Genomic DNA, 23,482 nt, shown 5'->3' with positions numbered 1-23,482 from the left:
GACCTTCATAAATGCATGGCAAGACCCTTTGTTAAGTTATCTCCAGCTGCTAAAGATATTTTATTTTAAATCATGTAATTCTTACTCATAATAAAGCAGTGCTATTTCAGAGTATGAAACTTACAAATTCTGTTTCAAACATTTTATTGTAAGATGTTTTAACTAATTACAAGTTTAAACTATAACTTGGTAATTTCTGTTGGGCAGCGAGTTGCTGCAAATTGCTTACTCAAATGTGATCAGACAACTCCGAATACAGAGCAAGGATCAGAAATAGGGTTAAGCCACTAAATGGACCTTGATCATTTCTTAGGAAAGGTACACCACAATTTCATTAGACAGCAATACAGAAAGAGTTCTTCAAGTAGAGTAGTTCTCATTTAAGTTAACCCTCTCTGGCTATCACAACTGAGATAGACACATTCACATAATTGGCTGAGCTTGAGCCTTCTTTGCAAGCATCTTTAGATCTTCGATGCACTTGGCAATGGTCTCCTTTTCCTGTAATAAGGAAAGAGAAATCTAGTTAGTTCTCTCAAGAATATGGAAGGGTAACATAATTAGAACGTCAAGATTAGTGCTTAAGGTAGAAAGCTTACTAAAAGAGCTCACAAAAAAATTAATTATAGTACACAGGGTAGATGTAATTTGTTTTAGAAATAAGTCCTGGGTGCTAGAATTTCCTGGTCTACCACTTTTATGAGTAAAACCTACAAAAAACTTCAGGCTAGAAATGCTGGTTAGTTTAGGTAATCATCACTCCTTGTAAAAGACCAATCAACAAACACTAGTAATATAGAAATTAATAATGAGAAAAACTGGGGCTGGAGAGATGGCTCAGGAGGAAGGAGCACACACTGCCAACTCTTCCAGAGGACCTGAGCTGGGGGTTCTCAGCACCCACATCAGGTGGCTCATTGCTGTCTGTAACTCCAGCTCCAGAGGCTTTGAGGCTTCTGAGCTCCATGGGTATCTGCATTCTGTGTGTATGTACACACACTAGACAGCATGTGATTGCTACAGTACTGGTCCAACCATAGGCAATACAAAGAGTCATCATGTACCTGCTGTGCAGAAATGCTCTGTACCACATGCTTCTCCACCCAGTTTATCATGTGCTCTCCCTCCTTGCGACGCATCATGTCCTGTACAGAAATATGGTAGTCCAGGCGATTCTTTACCTCCTTATATGCTCTATGTAGTCGTTCCCGGTAAGTGACCTCCAAGGCCAGGGCAATGTTATTCTGGGGGTGTGGGGGAGAATTTAGAAAGTTTACATTTAATTAAGAAATACTGTTACATAAATGAAAGAACATTTCTCTGCTGGGGGCTTTGCCAGCTAGTATTCTCTATTTCTTGCATGTATGTTTATGTGAAATTCCTTTAATATGCAAGTAGGAAAACAGCATGTGACCAATTTAAGCATGGGCCCAAGCTACTGTTTTTCTGTATTTTTCAAGTATTCCTTCCCATAAATATTTAACAAACACAGTATGCTATAAACTACCCACCTCAATTATAAAGTACACTGGAGCCCACTACACTTGTGTTGCAGTATTCACTTAACCAAGTTCTGCTAATGTTAGGCTGTTTCCAATCTTTTCTACTACAAATCGTGTCTCCTCTCTCTCTCTCTGACCTTCGTCTTATGTTTGAATGGTGTCTTATGTTTGAATGGTGTCTTATGTTTGAATGGTGTCTTATGTTTGAATGGTAGCTCACACTTACTATGTTCTAAACATTCCTGTGCTTGTGTCAATCTTGTCAAGTCTTATAAATACATCATGGGGTACCAGTGTTATCTATTTTACAGAGAGAAACTGAGGCAGAAGTTGAACTTGCCCAAGGTTACAGAGCTAATACACTGTGAAGCTAAGATCTGAACACAGGCTTAGAGTAGGCTACAAAGCTCAGTCTTAAGCACCTGTTCTGGGTAACTCTCAAACCTATCTAAAGGCTACTTGCAGCAAGGCTGCCAGAATGATCCTTTGAAATGTAAGTGAACCCACATGTCTCCTCTGCCTATAGCAACCCTCTGAGTTTTCTGAAAGAGCAACAAATGCTCCTAACAGCTGAGCTATCTCTTTAGCCCCAGTGATGTGTTTATATAAATTTCAATGATACATCTTACCTAAGAAATAACAAAATATCTGACATGCTTATAATTTTTAGAATTTAAGCTCCGGGTATGATTAAAAGCTCTATTGCTTTCTAGATATGTTTTTTGAATGATTGCTAAGGATCAGATTATCTAACAGTAAATGTTAAGATTTTCTTACCCATGTATGTATGAAATGCAAAGAATGTATTTCACCTCTGGTGTGTGCCTTTTAAAAAAAAAAAAAATCAGCCCTAACTTACTACTTTCCTCTTGTACGGATTCAAAGTGTGTTCTTTAACAGCTTATACTGTTTCTGATTTTAGAACAGTCTGAAGTATTTTTTTTTTTTTAACAGTTCTTAGACAACAACTTCTAGTCAAATCTCTTTTCCACATAAAGTAAATAAAGCCCATTTTAATCATTCTTCAAAATACTCTGACTTTTTGGGTAGTGTTTCAGGCTTTCTTGAGCATGGAAGGCAAGTGACCTACTGCTGAGCCACATTCCAGACACTAATTTTCTGGTTTTTTTTTTTTTTGTACACCTACAAATTAATTACACCATCTTAAAAATTACTGAAACCTGCTGAGGTAACCCTTTTTTTTTTAAAAAAAAAAAACTTTGTATGAAGGTATGTCTCTGTATTTTCAATGTTTAACTGTGTATGGGCAGAGAGCTAAGTGCTGGCAGGATTCTGGTATTATTTCTTTGGTCTATCAGGGGGTTTTCTGTTTTGTAAATATTCATCCTTCCTCCCTTGCCTAAAGGCAATCTACTAATGTATCAGAGGTTGCCTCACTACTGATTGGCTGTAATAAAGAGCTGGCAGCCAATAGCTAAGGCAGGAAGTTCTAGGGTGGAACTTCTGGGAAGAGGATTGATGCTGGGAGAAGGAAGCTCCTGTGGAAGAATCAAGGGCAGACATGGAGGTACAGCTATGGACTGAAGTGGAGCAGAGAAAGCCATGTGACAGGTGGTAGGCTAGTCAGGATGAGTTAGACGAGCTATCTGGGAGGCTGCCCCAGCAAAAGGCCTAAGCTTTAAAGTATAATAGCAGCTTCAGTGTCTTACTGTATCACTGGCAGGTCTGAGACAGTCCCGCTATAGAGACCTACCCTCTGAACATCGAAGAGGTAGTGGCGCTTCTGAACCAGTGCCTGCTGTGCCTTCTCCCTGTTGATTGCATCCTGGATTTGCTTCATGCTTGACTGCTTTATTTCTTCTAGTTGAGCAATTTTTTCCTGTAATTATGATATTACAATGTCAGTTGAAGCACTAATGCTACCAAAAAGTCATTTTTATGCTCCCTCAGTTTTATTCCTCATCTACAAAAATTACCATGACGAAAAACACAGAGGAAAGTACACAAAACTTTAGAAGAGTTCTATCATTGAAAGAAAAAGACCAAGGAGAGTCAACTCAAACTAAAGATGCATGAAAAAGCTGTATTAGAACCTGTTTGAACAGAGGTACCCTATATAGGTGGATAATACTGCTCTTAGAAACCAGAGGTTACTAAACCAAAATCCTTGTGCTAGGACTAAGATACTATGGGGGGGGGGGGAAGGATGGGGAGGGGGACACCCATATAGAAGGGGAGGAGGGGTTAGGGGGATGTTGGCCTGGAAACCGGGAAAGGGAGTAACATTTGAAATGTAAATAGGAAATACCCAATTTAATAAAGATGGAAGAAAAAAAGGAATAAGATACTAAGTTGTTGGTCAGGGAGGCTCTAAGCACTCTCAATATTCTATTTCCATTGCTCTTGACTGAGCACCAGAATTTAAATGGTTAAGAGCCTACTGTTGAAATCACCACACTTTGGTTGCAGGACTGAGAAATCTAGCTTGAACTAGTAAGATGGAAACTTTTTCTCTGCTGGATAGCTTTCAAAATGATTGAAGGTTCTAGGTAGAGGAAGAAAAATAAGTTATCAACATATTTTTTCCTAGATCCAAACTCTTCAAGATATAAAACACTGAACTTGCCAGGGAAGATATGTACAATAGTCTTATGACAGTAATCAACCAATCAACCATTTTCTGATTGGATTTGATTCTATTCCACAGGAAGGAACTCATGCATGGTTCTGCAATCTACTCGAAACTCCAATGGCTGAGAACATGTAACATACTTTTTTTTTTTTTTTTTTGCTAAGTGAATACAGTGCCAAAGTGCTTTCTGCTATGTTTCACACACAGAGTAGCACCGTTCTTAGCCTTCATTAGAGAAGCTAGTTTTCATTAACCAGTCAAAGTGCCAAGAGACATGATGATACCCAGCCCTAAATGTAGCATCTGTACTACTTCCTTTAAGGCTCAGGGAACATCAAAGAAGAAATGGAATGAATCTAACAGCTGGTGGATATGGAGGAACACTGCAAAATTTTGTTTTCTGGACATGACCTGGTCACTGCACCAATGAATTCACAGTGGCTATGGTTATTTTACGTGTACAAGATTGAACTGTCTACATTCAATCAAATGGAGCAGGAAGTCATGAGGCCCCATCCTTCATTGTAGCAGTAAATGGTTGATAAGGGTGTCATTTTCTCCAGTAGTATAGCCACTGTAGTATAAGCAACCCCCCACCTATGGTCATGCAAGCAACACTATTAAAACTCAGTCAGCAAAAACAGAAGCATGAAAGCAGGAAAAGGACTTGTTGGGAAGAAAGGTTCAGCAGAAACAAGAGGAGGGGAGAAAGAGGGTAATAAAGAATGAATCTGACCAAAGTACATGTATGAAATTGTCAGAAGCAGAATGTCCACAAGTTCAAAGTCAGCCTGGTACACAAATTGAGCACCGGGCCAGCAAGGGCTACATAGAGATCCTGTCTCAAAAGGTCAAAATAAAATTCTATCACTTAGGAGATGGACATTAAGGAACTCAGGAATTCAAGGCCAGTTTTGATTTTATAGAAGTTCAAGGTCACCCTGTGCTGTATGGGAGCCCTCACCAGGTCCCAACACCACCAATCAATCATGCAAACAGATGCAAATGGAAGCATAGTTTTTTTTTTTTTAATTCCAAATAAATGTGTTTCAATTTATGCCAGTTGTGGAAATAAAGCATGTTCTAAAAGAATTTTATTCTTTGACAATTTTATACATGCACTTTTTTATCTTCAAAGTAGCTACAATGAAATATATTTTGGATTTTAGAAATAAGAAAAAAAGACTGAGGAAAATCTGAAGACTTTGGCACATTTGAATTCTGTGTCAAGGTATTAACTGCAACATGACTATAGCCATGTAACTACATTGGTGTACCTTTCCCTCTAACATGCATATAAATAATATTAGGTAACTGGGATGTTTCTGCTATAGTCTAAAGTGGAAAGTAAAGTTTATGATTCTTACCTCATTAAGTTTGTCAATAAATTCTCCAATAGAGGCGCCATATTTCTTAATCACATAGATAATCAACCCTACTACTGATATGGTAGAGAAGGTCTCTGGGGTAATCACATATATTTCTTTGGATAGAAAGTACAAGCTAAGCCCAGTTCCAAGCACGTAGGGTCCTAGAATAACAAAGAGTTATTTTAGGTTGTGCCTACTGCACATTTGGTTACTTCAGACAAAGTTAAAATGATAATCAGATCACACACACAGATTAAGCAGCATGCACAGCTGAAAGAAAGAAGATCTGAACTGAAGGAAATCTGTATCACGACTCTATAACCTATCAGAAACAGAAATCAATATAATCTCTGAACTTTGTTTCCTCAAAGGGAAACAGCACCTTCTTCCCAGGGCTGATAAAACACAATATAGATGTGAAGCACTTAACACATAGGAACTGTTCTACAAAGACACGAAGTGGCTTTCTTCAGTAATCGCTCCAGCAACATATCCTGTTGACTGAATGGATACAAGGGACAGGACAAAGGTCTGTCTGTTCTTTGCCTACATTTACAAAAAAGTTAAGATGCAAAAAAACCAAGCACAAAGGAATTATTAAAACACACACACACACACACACACACACACACACACACACACACACACACACAAAGGAATTAAGTTATCAGAATTGTGGAAGTTAGGACACATTTTCTTTCTAGATTATTTTTAAAAGTTGGAATTTATGATGATTTAGTGGTTAAGAGCATTTGTTGTTCTTGCAGAGGGCCCATGTATGAACTAGCACCTACATGGCAACTTAGAACCTTTGTAATTCCATCTCCAGGAGACTCAATACCTTCTTCTGGCCCCTAAGAGCACTGTGTAAAAGTGGTGCACGTATATATGTGCAGGCAAAACATTAACATACATAAAAATATAAATTTTAAAAGTTGGTATCTACACTAGTACATAAGAGCAGATCTTTGCTTTCCAAAGCGTGGAACTAAAGTGGCCCCTACATTTTGCAGACAGTCTTGCTCTGTAGCTCTGGTTGGCACTGAACATCCTGTGGTGATCCTTTTTCATGTCTGAAATCATGTAAAGCCTCTTAACAATTGCCACTGACTAGATTTTGAAGGGTCCATTGTATTAACATTTTAATGATTTACAAGATCTGAAGACATTCATTTTCTTCAATTCCAGATAAGGAAATGCTATTGTAGGGCAGTCTAGAGCTTAAAACAAATTTTGGGTTTCCAGTGTTCTATTTAAGAAAGGCATTGTAGGGCTGGGGATTTAGCTCAGCGGTAGAGCTTACCTAGGAAGCGCAAGGCCCTGGTTCGGTCCCCAGCTCCGAAAAAGAACAAAAAAAAAAAAAAAAAAAAAAAAAAAAAAAAAAAAAAAAAAAAAAAGGCATTGTATAGAGGCAAAACAATCAAACACACACCCAAAAAACAAAACCTAACTTAGCCAAGAGATCAAAGTTACAATCCAGTTCAGCCACAAGTGAGGGTAAGGCACTCTTGCAAATCACTCTTCTAGGTATTCTTGATAAAGTTTTCATGGGAATGTCCCAAGTACGAAGTAGCAAAAGAGAAACCAGTCATTATAAAAAAAAGTATGGTTCTGAAGGTTTATCCCTTTCTTAAAAGAACAATCAATGAGATGTTCCTACTTGTTAAGATATGTGTGCCAGACACACTCTCTGTAATAGTTTCTATTGCTTTATTTATAGCTCCTTTTATTATCTGACAGAGTAGGATATACAGGCACTATTTTTTAAAATTTTTATTAATGTTCCACAATATCAGACATTTAACTTAGTCCATTATCGTATGGCTAGAACAATGCCCGGCAGTAAATCAAAGAAATTAGCATGATTAGCATATGAATAAATAAAACAAAGATGCTGAAACATTTATCTCAAAGGTTATGCGGAACCTGTAACTTCTGGAAAAAGACTGACTTGATTTTAGTAGTATCAAATGTATTACTAAAGATGTGGCAATGCTCACCTGTTACACCAGTCTTAGGGTAAAGGAACTGGAAAAATTCCTCAGGAATCAGCCCAAGACGTACTTTTCCTCCATATTCAGGAAGAGGTGGTAGAGGGGCAAGGCGAGGCTGTCCTGTGTGAAAGACCCTTGTTGCCTGTAAAACCCTACAAGCAACCATTATACAAACTTAAGACCAATTTTTCAAAGAAATAAACCCGGAGGAACAATTAACAAAACCAATGAATGGGGAGAAAGACTAGGTGTTTCCTACTGCCACAATGAAACAGAACAGACTAGAAATAGGAAGGTCCAGGGAAATGACTTAAAAGACACCGGTAACTTCTACTGGAATCTTTGCTTAAGCTTATGGATGATTTGCCTAGGACATGCTATGCCAATCAAGTGCAATGAAACCTGCGAGAGAAGACTACAGCCAGGTACCCACTTAAAATCCTAGACTGACCACTGGGCTTTGAGCAAACGATTTCAAAGTTTTTAAACATTTCAGGGTTAAAAGTTTTTAAAAATTTTCTATTTTTAAAAACTTGCTGGAGTTGTTTGTCTTCCACCACCACATGGGTCTGGGAATAGAACCGAGGTATACCTGTCAGGTTTAGTGGTAGGTATCTTAACCTGCTAAGCCATCTCACCAGCCCCTAGAACTTAAGTTTGTGTAATCTCAGACTTCTTTATGTAAGAAATAAAACATTACTTTACAGGTCACTGTGAAGACTGTTCATTTGTGTAACATTCTTAGAATGGTGCTTGTCATAGAGTAGGGGTCCACATGAGTAGTCACCTAAATGCCAACTCTGCTACAAGCAACCTGCTATTAAGAACCTTGATGCAAAACATTCTCTTGTTTTGATGATGGAGGACTGCTCATCCAAACAAGCCTTCTCAGTTTGCAGTAATTCTAATTATGTTCAATCTTTGAGTTGTATATAAATCTTTGGATCCTCAACCCATTTGTTCTTATTTTTCTGGTCTAAGGTTATATATATATATATATATATATATATATATATATATGGTAAACACTCAAGTTCTCTCACAATTTTGCCTGCCTGACAAAAACCTTTCCAGATTTTTTGGCGATTTTGGTTATATGGTGAAGGGAGATGGTGAGCTCTAGATTCCACATAGTATTTTAAACCTAAGTTTTTTTGTTTTTCTGTTTTTTGTTTTTAGATAACTATTAGATCTTGCTATTGCCATTTCTGGCTTGAACTATTACACCAGCATAACAGACTTGCACATTATTTGTAGTAAAGCAGTTGATTGTGCATTTTGTAGAAATTACAGCATGCTGACGTTGATTGAGCTTGTGATAAAATGTTTGCGTTTCACTCACATCTGCAGTCAGTCTCCTTAAGGTTCTGAGGGTGACTCTTCCCCACTTCCTATTCAATCTCCTTTACTCTCTACATCTCTATACTCCATGTACTTTAAGAGTTCAACAGAATTTTACTCATTTTTATTCACTTATTTATTAACATAACATAAAAATATAAATTTTAAAAGTTGGTATTTACAGTACAGTGCTAGGAATTAAACCTCGCTACTCATACACCATGCAGGCAAACGTTCTATCACTGAGCTACCCCTCAGTCCTATGCCCTCCTTGAGTATCATTTTATGTCTCTAAAACATCAGTGACCCCACCAAGCTTCAAAACTGAAGAACCACGGTAGAGAGCCTTCCATTTAAATTAGGGCTTGTCAGCTTAACCTGACTAAGACTGCACAATCCTTTGCCGTAGATAGATGGCTCCTCTGTGCATGTTTAGAAGAATCCATATACTTGCTGAATGGTGGCAACCCTAAACATTTTCAGACAGTCAAATGTCACCTGGGAAATCAGCTGAAGGCTGAATCCTACTTGTTCAAACCATACCACAAGAGGATTTCGGAACTTTGCCAAGGTCGTCTTATCAGACATTCCTAACATGGAGCTCTTTCACACTACTGCCAATGCTTCTAAACTGTGATCTGACTGGGAAACTCTTCAGCAGGCGCTCTTCTGTCTACAGAAACATGACAGCGCAGCAGGCCCAGTCCCTGTAACATTTGTACTTTGTTTTTCCTTAGTGCTTCACCTATACTCACATGAACTATTCACATCTCTTGAGAACAAGCTGAATGACAAAGAGCTTAGGGCTCAAAGATGGTCGAGAGTGCTTACTGTTCTTCCACAGGACCAGAATTTGGTTCCCAGAACCTATGCTGGGTTGCTTACAACCACCTCTAACTCTAGTTCCAGATCTAATTCCTTTTTTTCTGCCTCTGCCATCACACGCGCGCACACACACACACACACACACACACACACGAAAATAAAAATAAAATTATTAAAAAAAAAAAGCTTAACTTTCTTTGTGGAAATAGTAGGACTGGCATGAATGGTACATAAAGCCATGTGGAAGGATGAGAAAGACCCAAGAGTAGATGAGGTTAATTTAGGTTGAGTTTTCTTGGTTTTGCTATGTTTAGATTTTATTTCAACAGGGATATGAGTTCTGAAGACTTAAAGTGGGGAACTGCCATAACTCTCTGCTACATTGGGAATGGACTGTATTGGAATGAGAACAGATGTCAAGACTAAAAGCCTAATGAAACTGTCCATTTCAAAGCTGCTCATGCCACAGTGAGGGTAGTAGTCAAGAGTCAAAGCATCATCATGGGAGCAGAATCTTACTGACAGATCAGAGAATGGAGGGTGACAGAAATGAAGGGTGCTCCTCCTTGCATCTTCTTCATCTAATTCACTTAATGTATCACCATTTTTGTTTTGGCAGTGCTGAGAATCACTCAAAGAGGTGCACTGTATGGAGTCATTTTTCTATGATTTGTTGAAAGCGATCAATTATGGCCTTACTTTTTTGCACGCACAAAGTACTTTGTAGTTATTAAACCTTGAAGACTTCATGATGACATTTAGGAGTAAAGAAACACACACACCCTGCATGCTTTAGGAAAAGAGGTGGAACAGCAACAGCACCAACATTTCTAAGCAGGCACGCACACGCACGCACACACACACACACACTACCAAGTTATCTGAACTTTAGCTTTCTGAATTAAGTCATATCTCATAACCCATATGCCTCTAAGTGAGGTGTCACAGCTAAGTTGGGGAACCAGGTGTCCCCAGCTCTACTTCTGGGGCCTGTAAACTGCTACTTTGCAGCTGTCTCTAGGACTATGGTTGTTGTGAGCTCCACGAAGGTGTTCGTTCTCCACTGTCACTTTATGTGATTATCAAGACAAGTATTTACAAAGCAATAAATGATTTCGGACTCCTGATATGGTTAATAAAAGATGGGAATCTGGAAGACACCCAAAACAACATGTTTTATTTTGCTATATTTAACCAGATCTGTCCTTGGGTGTAATCTAGTAACTTGTGTGACGCTGAAGGTCATGGTGAGGGGCGAGACTTAGCCTCTTCGGGGTTTGTCAGAGGAGGGATAGGATCACGTTCAAGGCAAGTAGAAGAACGAATGTCTGAATGGGGATGCTAAAGTGAAGGAAAACAGTAATTTCTGGCTTAACGGTAAGAAATGTTGAGAATAAAATGTGGTGACACTTACCCTGGACCCAGGACGGCCGCGTTCTTCAGACACGGGGCTGCAAACACACAAGACGTAGGTTAGCAAAGTCAAGGAGAAATCCATTTTCTACCTTCCTCGGTCTCGGTGAGTCGCGATCACTACGGCCCCTGCATCCTTCTCAGAGGTCCTCCGAAATCCTACACTGTCAGGGAACTCTTCGGATCAGGCCCAAACACTGCAGTCCTTTCTTTACGCACTTTCCGCCCTCCTGACCTAGCTTCTTCCCAGTCATCCTGATATGCCAGCTTCGGGTTTACATCTCTTACCCGCTGTGGCGGCGGCAGAAAGTACCACCCGGGACAGCATTGTCTGCGAAGATCCAGACAGCGGTCCCGATGTCCCTGTGACCCCGACCCGAGACAGTCAGGGGCAGGAACAAGATGGCCGCTCACATATCTCGCGAGAAGAGATCTGCACACTTTCTCTCGGAAGTGCTGAGTCCCCCCCTCCCCCCTATCGCGAGAAGAGGAAAAGGGGCGGGGAAAAAAAAAAAAGTCCGAAGATCCCGTTGCGGGTATAGCAGGCGGAAAAGCGAGCTGGAAGTGTAGACACAACTCTCGCGAGATGTAGAGCGAATCCCTGGAGAGGGGCGGATGCGCAGAGGTGCACCACGTGTGGTGTTCCTCCAGCGCAGTCAGGATCTCGTCTAGTTTGGGTCTAGGTTAGATTTGGAATCGTGGAGATGCGGAAGGAAAGCCCACCTCCGCTCGTGCCCCCGGCGGCCCGCGAGTGGAACCTGCCCCCCAATGCGCCCGCCTGCATGGAACGGCAGTTGGAGGCTGCACGGTACCGCTCTGGTGAGCCGAGATCCCGGGCCTGGAAGTCCCCCTTTACCCAGTGACGGGTACCCTCTCCCGCTTCTGACCCTCCCAAGTCCTCCTAGCGCCTTGTGCCCTCCCGATCCATATTTGGCATCCCGGCCGTGCCCCAGCTCTGCTCCACAAATCTGATCTCAGATCCAGACTCATCCCGCCGCAGGTTCTGTGAGGTTACCATAGAAACAAGCCGGGCCATCCATCTGACACCTTGTAACTTTGCTCTCCCCACCCTAGATGGTTCCCTTCTGCTCGGGGCTTCCAGCCTGAGTGGTCGCTGCTGGGCAGGTTCTCTGTGGTTTTTCAAGGATCCTAGTGCGGCCCCCAACGAAGGTTTCTGCTCTGCTGGCGTCCAGACGGAGGCTGGAGTAGCTGACCTCACTTGGGTTGGGGACAAAGGTATCTTAGTGGCTTCTGATTCAGGTGAGTCACCTCTCTCCCCTGGCACTGAAGAGTTGGGTACAGGTTAGGGTGGGAAAAGGTATTTTTTTACCCCTAAGGTTTTAAACTGCTAGGTGGCCAATCAATTCCCACACAAAAAATTAGGAAATAGATTGCAATCTTCTCTGGTCCCCTGGCCAACCTAGACCATAGAGAATGTTGATTTAAGAGGTGCTGCTGAAGACAGTCGGTGCTACCTATCTATTTTCTTTTTATTTAGAAGCAGGGCTTCACCATGTCCTGGCTGTCCCAGAAACTAAGTAGACCAGGCTGGCCTTGAACTCACAGACATCTTCCTCTCCTGTGCTAGGATTAAAGACTTGTTTCACCATGCCTGGCTACCTATTTTCTTTTGCTGTTTTGTGTGTGTGCTGTGAATTGAACCATCCTGCTAGGCAACTGCTCTGTCACTGGACAGTCCTTACTTCCACTTAGTGTCAGGCTGAGCAATGTAGGCATTGGCTTTAAAAAGAAAAAAAAATTGAAGTTGGGAGGAGATGGAGGGTAAATCTTGGACAAGTTAAGGATGAATATAGTCAAACTACATTGCATGTAAGTATGAAATTCTCAGAATTAGCATTATATTAAGGAAAATCAGAATTTATAAGTTGGGGGGAGCTGGGTGTAGGTGCTGCCTTTAATCCCAGCAGAAGCAGGCAGAGCTCTGAGTTGGAGGCTGGCGTGTTCTACATATCTACTTCTAGGCCAGCCAAAGGTACACAGGGAAACCCTGTCTCAAAGATGACAATAGAAAGATTTATTCTGGGTCTAGACACATAGCCCGGTGGTTATAAGTGTTGACTGCTTTTCCAGAGGGACACAAGTTGGACACCCAGCATCCACATTCCACTAATAACCATTTGTAACTCCAGTCTTAGCAGGACCAAGGGCTTCCCCTTCCACTGGTGCTCTTACTAGGCTATTCATTGCTACCTATGAGGTTAGAGTCCAGGGTCAGTCCATGTATAGTCTTTGGGTAGTGGCTTAGTCCCTGGAAGCTCTGGTTGCTTGGCATTGTTGTTCATATGGGGTCTTGAGCCCCTTCAAGCTCTTCCAGTCCTTTCTCTGATTCCTTCAACGGGGGTCCTGTTCTCAGTTCAGTGGTTTGCTGCTGGCATTCGCCTATGTATTTGCTGTATTCTGGCTGTGTCTCTCAGGAGAGATCTACATCCGGCTCCTGTCGGCCTGCACTTCTTTTCTTCATCCATCTTGTCTAATTGGGTGGCTGTATATGTATGGGCCACATGTGGGGCAGGCTCTGAATGGGTGTTCCTTCTGTGTCTGTTTTAATCTTTGCCTCTCTATTCCCTGCCAAGGGTATTCTTGTTCCCCTTTTAAAGAAGGAGTGAAGCATTTGCATTTTGGTCATCCTTCTGGAGTTTCGTGTTCTGTGCATCTAGGGTAATTCAAGCATTTGGGCTAATAGCCACTTATCAATGAGTGCATACCATGTGTGTTTTTCTGTGATTGGGTTACCTCACTCAGGATATTTTCCAGTTCCAACCATTTGCCTATGAATTTCATAAAGTCATTGTTTTTGATAGCTGAGTAATATTGCATTGTGTAGATGTACCACATTTTCTGTATCCATTCCTCTGTTGAAGGGCATCTGGGTTCTTTCCAGCTTCTGGCTATTATTAATAAAGGCTGCTATGAACATAGTGGAGCACGTGTTTTTTTTATATGTTGGGGCATCTTTTGGGTATATGCCCAAGAGAGGTATAGCTGGGTCCTCAGGTAGTGCAATGTCCAATTTTCTGAGGAACCTCCAGACTGATTTCCAGAATGGTTGTACCAGTCTGCAATCCCACCAACAATGGAGGAGTGTTCCTCTTTCTCCACATCCTCGCCAGCATCTGCTGTCACCTGAGGTTTTGATCTTAGCCACTCTCACTGTCTCACACACATTCTTAAGTTGTTAGGTAGAGCATGGAAATTGAAAAATAGATGGTTAGTGCTTGAGCCTTCCTGACAGTTGAACCTTAGAATATTGCAAGGCGGGCCTAGAAAGATGGCTCAGCAGTGAAGAACACTGGATGCTCTTCCAGTGGTCATGAGTTCAGTTCCCAGTAATACATGATGGGTCACAACCTTTTGTAATGGGATCTGATGCCCTCTTCTGGTGTGTCAGTATATGATCTGGTGTGATCATATACATAAACTAAATCTTGAAAATATTGCAAGGCATTTTATTCAAGCAGTCCAATCAAATACTAGTGTCTGCATAACTGGAAAGAGAAATTTTCACTGAACTGTTATTTAAGACTTTATCTTTGTCTCCCTGGGAACCATTCCCCAGTATCTGCTCTCTGGAAGCAGACTCATTGATTTTTACATCCATTTCCCTATCTCTAGGGGTTTTCCTCACAAAGGCATCTGGCCTATTAAGCAGGGTAACATAAAACCAAATGGCCTGGAACTTAGCTAACCCCTTTAGTGATTTGAACTTTGCTTTTACACAAGCGAGTTTCTTTTAGCTGGGTGACAATTCCTGCTTGTGTCCTGGGCAGGCATTCCTCCTTGGTATGACCCAGGCTCCTGCTTCCCCTGCCTACACCTCACCCCACCCTATCCCCAACAGGTGCTGTTGAATTGTGGGAGCTAGATGAGAACGAGACACTTATTGTCAGCAAGTTCTGCAAGTATGAGCATGATGACATTGTGTCTACTGTCACTGTCCTGAGCTCTGGCACACAGGCTGTCAGTGGTAGCAAAGACTTCTGGTGAGTCCTGCTTTCATTGCTTCTAACTCTAGGCTTCCTGTGGATATCCTTACTATCCTGTTAATTTTACTACGTAATGCTTTGGGCTGTTTGTAGTCTAGGGAGTTTGGTAGTGCATTGAAAATAAAACAGTAGGAGTCTAGGAAACAGATGTGGGACATGTTGTTTGAGTACATTTTAATGTTAATACTGCAAGTCAATATTCCTATTTTTTGCATTGTAGCATCAAAATTTGGGACCTGGCTCAGCAGATGTCGCTGAATTCATACCGAGGTAAGTATTCAGTCCTGCCTACGGTTAACTTTTGTTTTCCCCTTTGGGGTATTTGAACTGTGTCTGGATAATAATAATAGCCAATCTGGGTTCTTTTGATAGGCCTCTCCTTACCCCTAAACTACAATCAGGTTTCATTATCTGCTCCCTGTCCATTTCCCTATGCTTCTGTTTCCGTTGATAGTTTCACAGCCTTTTGACTATATGGGTGTCTTTGTCCTGATCTATTGCTGTGAAACAACACTGTGATCCAGGTTACTTATAGGAAAAACATTTGAGGGCTTGCTTACAGTTTCAAAAGGGCATAAGGCAGTAGGTAGAGCCTAGAGCTGGAGCAGTAGCTAAGTGCTTACATTGTAATTCATAAGCATGTGGAAAAGGATAGCAAGACTGGGCTTGGTGTGGGCTTTTGAAACCTCAAAGTCCATGGCCAGTATACGTCCCCCCCACATGGCCACACCCTGAAATTCTTCCTAAAATAGTCCACCAATTGGGAGCCAAACATTTTCAATAGATGAGCCTATCAGAGCCATTCCCATCAAACCGTAGTGGGCCAATAGCCTCCATCTTACCTCAGGGTTCGTCAGGTTCCATGGGTCTCATTTGGTCAGTTCCTTTCTGTCCATTTCTGACCTTCCATTTACCATCAGGCTTTAGCAATAGAGTCACACTCATCACCTCATCATTGACTGTTGGTTCCTCATTGCTTTCTTGTAGTCTACAGGTCAAGATCCTACTTACTTGTCAGCATTCAAGCCTTCTTAAGCCAGTAAACTGTGCACCAGCTTAATGCAGACACAGTAGAGCCTTGCTCTTCTCAGAGGATAACCCTGAGACTTGTGTATGCGTGTGGATATGTACACACATGTGGAGGCCAAAGGTCTGCTTTGGAGATGTCTACTTTGTTTTCTGAGACGGATTCTCTGACTAGGACATGGAGCCGGGAGCCACAGTGATTCACTGTCTTTGCCTCTGCAGTGCTGGGCTTGCAGCAGGTGCCACCACACTTGGCTTTTTATAAGAGTTCTGTGTCTGAAGTCAGGTCTTCATGCTGTCGTGGAAAGCACTTTACTGATTGAGCCATCTCCTGCCTTTAAAATCTTTTAAGAAGACTTTTAAATCTCTCTTGAATGTTGACCTGGGGCAACAGGCAAAATGTCTGTTTGGGACTTTCATCACTTTTTGTCCCTTTGACTTTGCTTCATTAGTAGAACTAGGAGTTGAATTTGTTTGGTAGCAATTCTTTATGAATTTTGAGTTCATGTAGATAGATACTGGAGTGAGGGGAGGGTGGCAGGTGGTTTAGTCCTAAGGCAGGACCGTTCTGGCTGTTCTGCGAGGGCTGGTTAGACCACTTCAGGATTGCTTCAGCCTCCAGCCATCCATTGGGTGCAGACCACCCAAAAGAATTTAAAGCTGTGCCCCACTGTACATTTTAAAATTGTTAACAAAAAGGTTTAAGTGGGGCGACTGAGATGGCTTGGGTGGTGATAAAGGTACTTGCTGCCAAACCTGGAGACTGTTCGATCTTTAGAATCTATTTGGTGGAAGACTATAACTGACTCCCACAAGCTTTCCTGGGACCTCCACATGTATGCTGTGGCACATGTGCACACATACATTTAATAAATGAATATTTTTTTAAAAAATTAGGTGGTTGCCAGGAAGTTAACTTTTTTGGCCTATTATGTATTGGCATTTCATTTTTTCTAATCATATTTTTTTTAAAAGTCAGTAACCTATTTATAGAAACTTTACAAATAATGACAACCAATTTATTTGTACTATTAGCAGCATTAGAGTTCACTTTGTTTAGGAAAAAGTCCTACTTGGTTTGTTAACAGTTAGACAAGTCAGTTGGCTATGTCCTTAGTGAAACAACTATTTTGTATTTCAGTTCTCCCTGTTAGAAACAGAGAGACAGCCACAGAGTGACCCTGGTATTTGTGGGAGGACCGAGACAGCTTCGCTCCATTCACTGAGTCCTTTGCTCTTTGGCTTTTACTATGAGAGCCTTAGGTTTTCAGGCTCTGAACTCTGGCATGGGAAGACCTGGAAGGGCCGAAGGGAGGTATGGATGAGCTCAGCCTATAGGGTGGGAGATGTGTGATGGGAAAACAGGCAAGTTCAGTCTTAGGGGAAGGCATATTAGAAAACTCACGGAAGACAGCACCAGAACTCTGAAGTGTTTCATACTTAAGAGGTATGTGTATTGTTAATATGACATCGTAGAGTTAGTAAGCCTCTTCCTTCACACCATCTATATTGCAAACTCCTCTCTGCCTACTAAGCCTGCAATTGAACTTCATTGTTTTTACCAGTTCATTATTTCTGCCAGCCTTTTCCAGTTTTATGACTATTAACTTTGACTCTGTTGTAGTTTATAGTCTGTTATATTTATTGAATTATCTAATGAAGCCAGCTTGTTTCTCACACTCCCTTTGCCATGTTTCTTTTCACAGCTCATGCGGGACAGGTCACCTGTGTTGCTGCCTCTCCCGACAAAGAAACTGTGTTTCTTTCATGCAGTGAGGTGAGATCCAGTGGCTTCTTCCCAACCATAGCTAACCCTTAGTAGGCCCAAATCCCTGGTCTGGAGCTTGGGGAGTAGATGCTGTTTTGGATTGTGTAACCCTTTCTCTATTCCTTTTCCTAGGACAGTAGAATTTTGCTCTGGGATACCCGCTGTCCCAAGCCGGCATCACAGATGGGTGAGTCTGAGCTCCATGGCGAGGAGGAAGTGGTAATGGGGCCCACGTGCAGGAGGCTTTTGCTGCCCACAGTCACAGCAGAAGTCTTAGATGCCCACCCTCTGACAACACCATTTTCTGTCTCACTGAGACTTTGCTGACCACAGTGCATGGGGTACCCAGAGTAAGGGTTAGTTTCCATGTGTAGTTTAGTCTGCAAACAGCTGGACAAAGGGTCAGGGTTATTATTTTTATGTCTTGTGCTTTTAGTTGTACAGGAGATGGCAGGAGATGGGTGGGTAGATGTAGGTGTAGGCTCAGGGGTGAGGACATACATGACCGCTCTGGCAGTCTTTAAGAAACTCAGTGAAAGTGCTCCCAGGATTTACTGACTTCTTTTGGAAGAAGCTTCTAGGTTGTGACCATTGTTCCAAATCTCCCTTTTTTCCCTTCCAGGCTGCAATGCCTCTGGCTACCTCCCTACCTCCCTGGCTTGGCATCCTCAGCAGAGTGAAATCTTTGTCTTTGGTAAGGCAGCATGATGTATCGACTCTGGGAATGGGGCGGATACCTTGGAGTACATGCTCCTGTCAGCACACTTGGGCACTGCATGGATTATATCGGTTTTACCTAGCTTTGGAGACCATCATTTTTTCCTAATAGGTTTGCTTCATTGTTTCAGCTCCTTTATTCTGGGCATGGTTAGAAATCAGTGAGCTGCATAGCAAGTGCTTGCTGTTAGGGAACTGTGTTCTGCTGTGGTGTGACTACACATGGCAAGAGTTTGTAGTTAACGTAATAACTTTATCCAGTAATTCACAGCCACATAGTGACTGACTGATTCTATATCACAAAGGAAACTGTTGTCTACATCTTGAGAAACTAGGATTCATTCAAATCTCCCATCTGGCTGACATCAGTGTCTATGGCTTTTTTTTTTTTTTCTTCAGCCAAGACAGGGTCTGTATGTAGTTTGGACTGTCCTAGAACGTGATAGGCCCAGTTGGCCTTGAACTCTGAGATCCTTCTGCTTCTGCCTCTCCTCACATACTAGGATTAAAGGTGTGTGCTACTTAGCCCGAATCATAAATTCTTAACCACTGTGACATGCTCTCTTTCTTCTACAGGTGATGAGAATGGATCTGTCTCCCTTGTGGACACCAAGAATGCAAGCTGTACCCTCAGCTCAGCTGTGCACTCCCAGTGTGTCACTAGACTGGTATTCTCTCCACACAGGTACTGTTTGTTACCAGGAACCTGGAAGGGATGGGTGGGGACTGTAATGAAAGAGTAGGAATGGAGTGATACAGGGATGTATCTATTTGGCAAAGCATTAGCTGCTTACATTGGACCTCAGATAGGGCACTACTCTAACTTGGTTTTCCTAAGCTTGTCAAGATAGTCTTTATTTGGTTTGTATAGTTTGAAAAGACCTAAGATATAATCTCATTCCTGCTCAAAGCCTGTGGGTCTGGGTAATTGCTAATGTAGAGAAGGACCCCTTGGGTTGGTTGGTTACCAGCATGGTTTCGGTGAGCACTGGCTCTGTTCCATCTTCCTTGGAATTGTAATGGTAGTAAGATCTAAACCCAAAGTGGGCGTCAGACTGCCTTCTCCCCTGGCTCAGTTTACAGTGGGGTTGGGGCTGGCCCTGTTAGATTTTGGTTGTAGAACCTATGGGCATTATCTTCTCTTCCCTTTGTGTCCTCTCCTAGTGTTCCCTTCCTGGCCTCTCTCAGTGAAGACTGTTCACTTGCTGTGCTGGATTCAAGCTTTTCTGAGGTGTAAGTTTGAAGTAGAATCCTGTGGTCAGGAATCAGGGATCAAGACCAGTAAGCAAGCAAGTCTGTTTTCTCTTCAGGAACATGCATGTAGAATTCTTCCTTTGTTGGGTCTGGAGAAATGGCTCAGCAGTTTAGAATACTTTTGTTTCTAACATCTGTATCAGTCTGTACATAGCTGTTTGTAACTCCAGATCCAAGGCATATGATACCTGTGTGCATCCGCACTCCGGTGCACACCCACCCACATGGAGATTATTAAAAATAAGTATAAATACAAGAAAATTCTTCATCTTTGTCTGCAGAGATATCCCCTCCCCCAAGTCCTCTCTATTTGCAGCTATGTGTCTAAGACTGAGTGCTGGAAGCTGTCTGATTGTAGGCTATTTACCAAGCGTTCCAGCTTCATGTAGGGCACCACTTCTGAGAAGTGGAACCTGCTGTAAAGCACTGGATGGAAGACCTGGGTGTGTCCCTCTGCCATAATTTCCTGTTGACCGTGGGCATTATTGCTTCCGATTCTGTCCACCATTTCTTCACCTAAGAAAGTAGACTGGATTGGATAATCTAACATCCACTGGCCTGGTGATGGGGCTGTGTAGATGGTGAAATGTTTCAAAAAATGTGTCATAAATGTATGTTATTAGTTTTTTTTTTTTTTTTTTAATCATTCCTCGTGGGTTTTCATCTTTTCTCTTACCACACCACATTTTTCCCTCTTGTTCTAGGTTTAGAAGTCGAGCCCACAGAGACTTTGTGAGAGATGCTACATGGTCTCCACTCAATCATTCCCTTCTTACCACAGTTGGCTGGGACCATCAGGTCATCCACCATGTTGTGCCGTTAGAGCCTCTCCCAGCCCCTGGACCTGACAGTGTTGTGGAGTAGAATGGATTGCAGAAGAAAAGAGCCTTCTGTCTGCAAGCGTCGACTCGCTTGCCCCTGCCTTCCATTTGTGAGAGAGAGCACAGGAGCCTTGTAGAGCATGATTACTCCCTAGTCCCGTGCAGTAACTAGTCAGATTCTCAGCCTGAGGGAGGCTGCATCCCATAGTGACTTGGAGGAAAAAGCTTCCTTTATAAATGGATGTATGTGTGAGTACACGTGTGAGTGCAGTGTATAGTTTGGAGTGGAGAAAATTATCCTTCAGCTTTCCCAAAGCAATGCTCTTTACCCCCGACAAAATGACCAGAGGATTTTATGCTTCCCATGTCTGGGAGCTGACTATGTTGTTAGGGATATGGAGTGTGGGTATCCCTGGATGCTTGGGAATACTTCACATTACTCAGAGGTGCGTAACTTATTTTTATATAGAGTTTAATTCACTATATGGGAATTACTTCCCATATACAAAAGTCTAGCCAGACTACCTTGAGAAGACAGAACAGTTTTGTACGAATGCCTGTTAAATGGAATCAAATCCACTTTCTGGGTGAATAAATTTGGCCCTTGGAGTTAGCGCTCGCTCACCCTTGTGTTCCTTCTTTGGTGTTGTGTATGAGAGATGAGTGCTTTCCTGTCCTAGATTTCACAAAGTTTTAGGGATGATGGAGTACTTAAATTAAAAGTGTTTCAGTGAAGCGAGAAGATTGACATGGATTGTTACAGAGAAATCTGTCATTGTCATTTTTCCCACCTAAAAATTCCCTGAGGACTGATCTGGGTACTTTGCTCTGGAGAGCTGAAGTCTGAGCGCTGTATATTTGGACTCCTAAGATTGAAGATCCGGCATCAGAGAAACTGTCAAAAATACTGGAAGGTGAAATAAAGACTTATCCTTTCATCTTTCCTCCAAAGCTTATTTATTACCTGCTTTGCTTAGGTGAGTCACCTGAGTATCAGTCTTAACTGCCCACTGTCTTTGTAGTCTACTGTTCGCAGAACATCTAGAACTTAAACATTTATTTATACTTGGCATTGGTGGACTAGGCACTCCGTTAGCAATTATGGGTCAGTAACTGATCTTATTAGAGCTTTACAATTGGTTTAGGAAAAGCACATAAAATGGGCGCCCTGAAGGAACACGAGCTTCCATTCTATTCTTGCCAGTCAAGAGCCTCTTGTGATTACCCTTGAGTAAAGCACTTGAGAATTTGCAGCCTGTGTCAGTCAGGACTTCGGATTTTACTAAGTTCCAGGGAAGGCGTAAGAGGTAGGTAGAATCAGCCTCTGCGTCTCAAGAGATAAAGCTTGTATTTTGTGTTCCTTACGGAAGGACAAATCATCCGTTTACACGGCCTGCTTTGGCAGGGGGGAAACCTGAAAGGAATGAGGAAATAAAAGTTTGTTAGAATGGCTAAAATAACACCAAAGAAGAGAAATGAGGTTTTGAAGGATAAGGTACTCAGAAAAAGGCCTTCTAAAACTCATATAGCATCATAACACTGCTGTGTTTAGAGTATAGAGCTCTGGTTTTAAAAAGGTACTGCATTTGGACAGTGTATAATATCTTGTATTTTCTTTGTGTTTTGGTAGTTGTCTGGTTGAGCCCACAAAGTAAATGTGAATTGAAAAATATATTTTTTAACGTGTGTGTATGTGAAGGCTTAGGGCATCTACCAGAATCCACGTGTGGAGGAAGCTAAAGACAATTTGTATGTAATCAGCATTTATGCTGAGTTGCTTATTGCCAATACGGATAATGTTGGGGTTTGGGAGTTGGGAGTTTAGAACCAGAAAATTGCTTTTGTTGGGGAAAGGGTAAGCAAGATCCAATCTCAAACATTGTCTCAAGAACTTCATGTCTAGTCTACAATACTGGAAATAGGAAAAATAGGATAGTAAGATAAGTAGGCCACTGTTGAGCATCCAAACACATTTCCTTGTGAGATTTTAGACTTCTGTGAGGAAGCATAGCTGTTTTTATTGTGTGGACTTGAAACAGGTACACTCCAACAGGGCTGAGGAAGGAATACGCTTCTGGAGGGGAGGAATAACTGGTAAGTTGCAATGAACATAGTGCCTGGTTCTAGTCTTTGATAATGCTTTGGTGTGGTCCTCCACTTACTGTGGGATACTTCAGTCTTCTGCCATCTGTGTGTAAGGAATAAACTGCTGGAATTCAGTGACTCAGTAAGTAGAATTTAGTCTCTAATGTACAGTTCTGGTGGGAGCCAGCCAGTATCATTGTTTGAAAACTCACTTCCTTGTCCCTGTGATGTTAGACAAGCATTTCATTTTAGAGGCATTGTGCTAAAAGCATTAAGAATTTGTTTGAAATGAAAAAGTTGCACTCTAGTAGTGATTCTCTAGAGTGGATTCTCAGTGATGCAATGAATTGCACTTGAGAATACATTTTACATTTACATGCTAAATTAGCTTCAGTTCTACACTTACAATTTATCAGAAATTACTTGGCACTCTCCAGGCCTAATAAACTGGGTGTGTTTGGTTCCAAGGATTTGTATTTTCTCCTTCCAAAGGTAGACGACTTAACTTTTGAACCTGTAGTTACAGGGGTAGTCCTGGATCCTTCAGTAGAGAGCTCACAGCATCAGCCTTGGGAATGAGGGCCTGTCTCCAAAAACAAAATGAGAAACCTGAAACAACTGACAACTTTAAAATCCAGTGCTATAAAAGTCCTAAGGGGTAATGATGTATTCTCAAACGTCACTAAAAAACAAGGAACATGATCTGTGAAAACATCATTTATATGATACACTTTCTAATACAATAACCATTTGATATGAAGATAAGAGG

At 41.8% G+C, this 23,482-nt stretch overlaps 2 protein-coding genes across 2 annotated transcripts; one reads left to right on the top strand and one right to left on the bottom strand.

Annotated features, from left to right (window-relative positions):
- Window positions 1-127: 127 nt before the first annotated feature.
- Window positions 128-11,498, bottom strand: Atp5pb (ATP synthase peripheral stalk-membrane subunit b). The gene is made up of 7 exons (XM_032897555.1): window positions 11,327-11,498; window positions 11,040-11,076; window positions 7,466-7,611; window positions 5,463-5,626; window positions 3,217-3,342; window positions 1,065-1,244; window positions 128-501 (listed from the first exon to the last, which is right to left on the bottom strand). Exons 1-7 carry the CDS (start codon window positions 11,364-11,366, stop codon window positions 424-426), a joined length of 771 nt encoding a protein of 256 aa, XP_032753446.1. The 5' UTR covers window positions 11,367-11,498; the 3' UTR covers window positions 128-423.
- A 53-nt stretch (window positions 11,499-11,551) lies between these two features.
- Window positions 11,552-21,572, top strand: Wdr77 (WD repeat domain 77). Its single transcript, XM_032897554.1, has 10 exons — window positions 11,552-11,857; window positions 12,113-12,298; window positions 14,898-15,039; window positions 15,263-15,312; window positions 17,775-17,845; window positions 17,969-18,023; window positions 18,459-18,530; window positions 19,130-19,238; window positions 19,718-19,786; window positions 20,512-21,572. The coding sequence occupies exons 1-10, from the start codon at window positions 11,743-11,745 to the stop codon at window positions 20,669-20,671; spliced, it is 1,029 nt and encodes a 342-aa protein (XP_032753445.1). The 5' UTR covers window positions 11,552-11,742; the 3' UTR covers window positions 20,672-21,572.
- The last annotated feature ends 1,910 nt before the right edge of the window (window positions 21,573-23,482 follow it).

This window comes from Rattus rattus, chromosome 3 (genome assembly GCF_011064425.1).
Source record: "Rattus rattus isolate New Zealand chromosome 3, Rrattus_CSIRO_v1, whole genome shotgun sequence".
Taxonomy (NCBI): Eukaryota; Metazoa; Chordata; class Mammalia; order Rodentia; family Muridae; genus Rattus; species Rattus rattus.
The sequence above is the reverse complement of the archived record's forward strand: the minus strand, read 5'-3'. Positions and strand labels throughout refer to the sequence as shown.

Coding starts and splice junctions, on each gene's coding strand:
- Atp5pb (XM_032897555.1), bottom strand. CDS start 11,366: ATGCTGTCCCGGGTGGTACTTTCTGCCGCCGCCACAGCGG. Junction 7,612..11,039: donor GCGGCCGTCCTGGGTCCAGG/GTAAGTGTCACC, acceptor GGTTGCTTGTAG/GGTTTTACAGGCAACAAGGG. Junction 5,627..7,465: donor CCCTAAGACTGGTGTAACAG/GTGAGCATTGCC, acceptor TTGTTATTCTAG/GACCCTACGTGCTTGGAACT.
- Wdr77 (XM_032897554.1), top strand. CDS start 11,743: ATGCGGAAGGAAAGCCCACCTCCGCTCGTGCCCCCGGCGGCCCGCGAG. Junction 12,299..14,897: donor CTTAGTGGCTTCTGATTCAG/GTGAGTCACCTC, acceptor TATCCCCAACAG/GTGCTGTTGAATTGTGGGAG. Junction 18,024..18,458: donor CAAGCCGGCATCACAGATGG/GTGAGTCTGAGC, acceptor TTTCCCTTCCAG/GCTGCAATGCCTCTGGCTAC.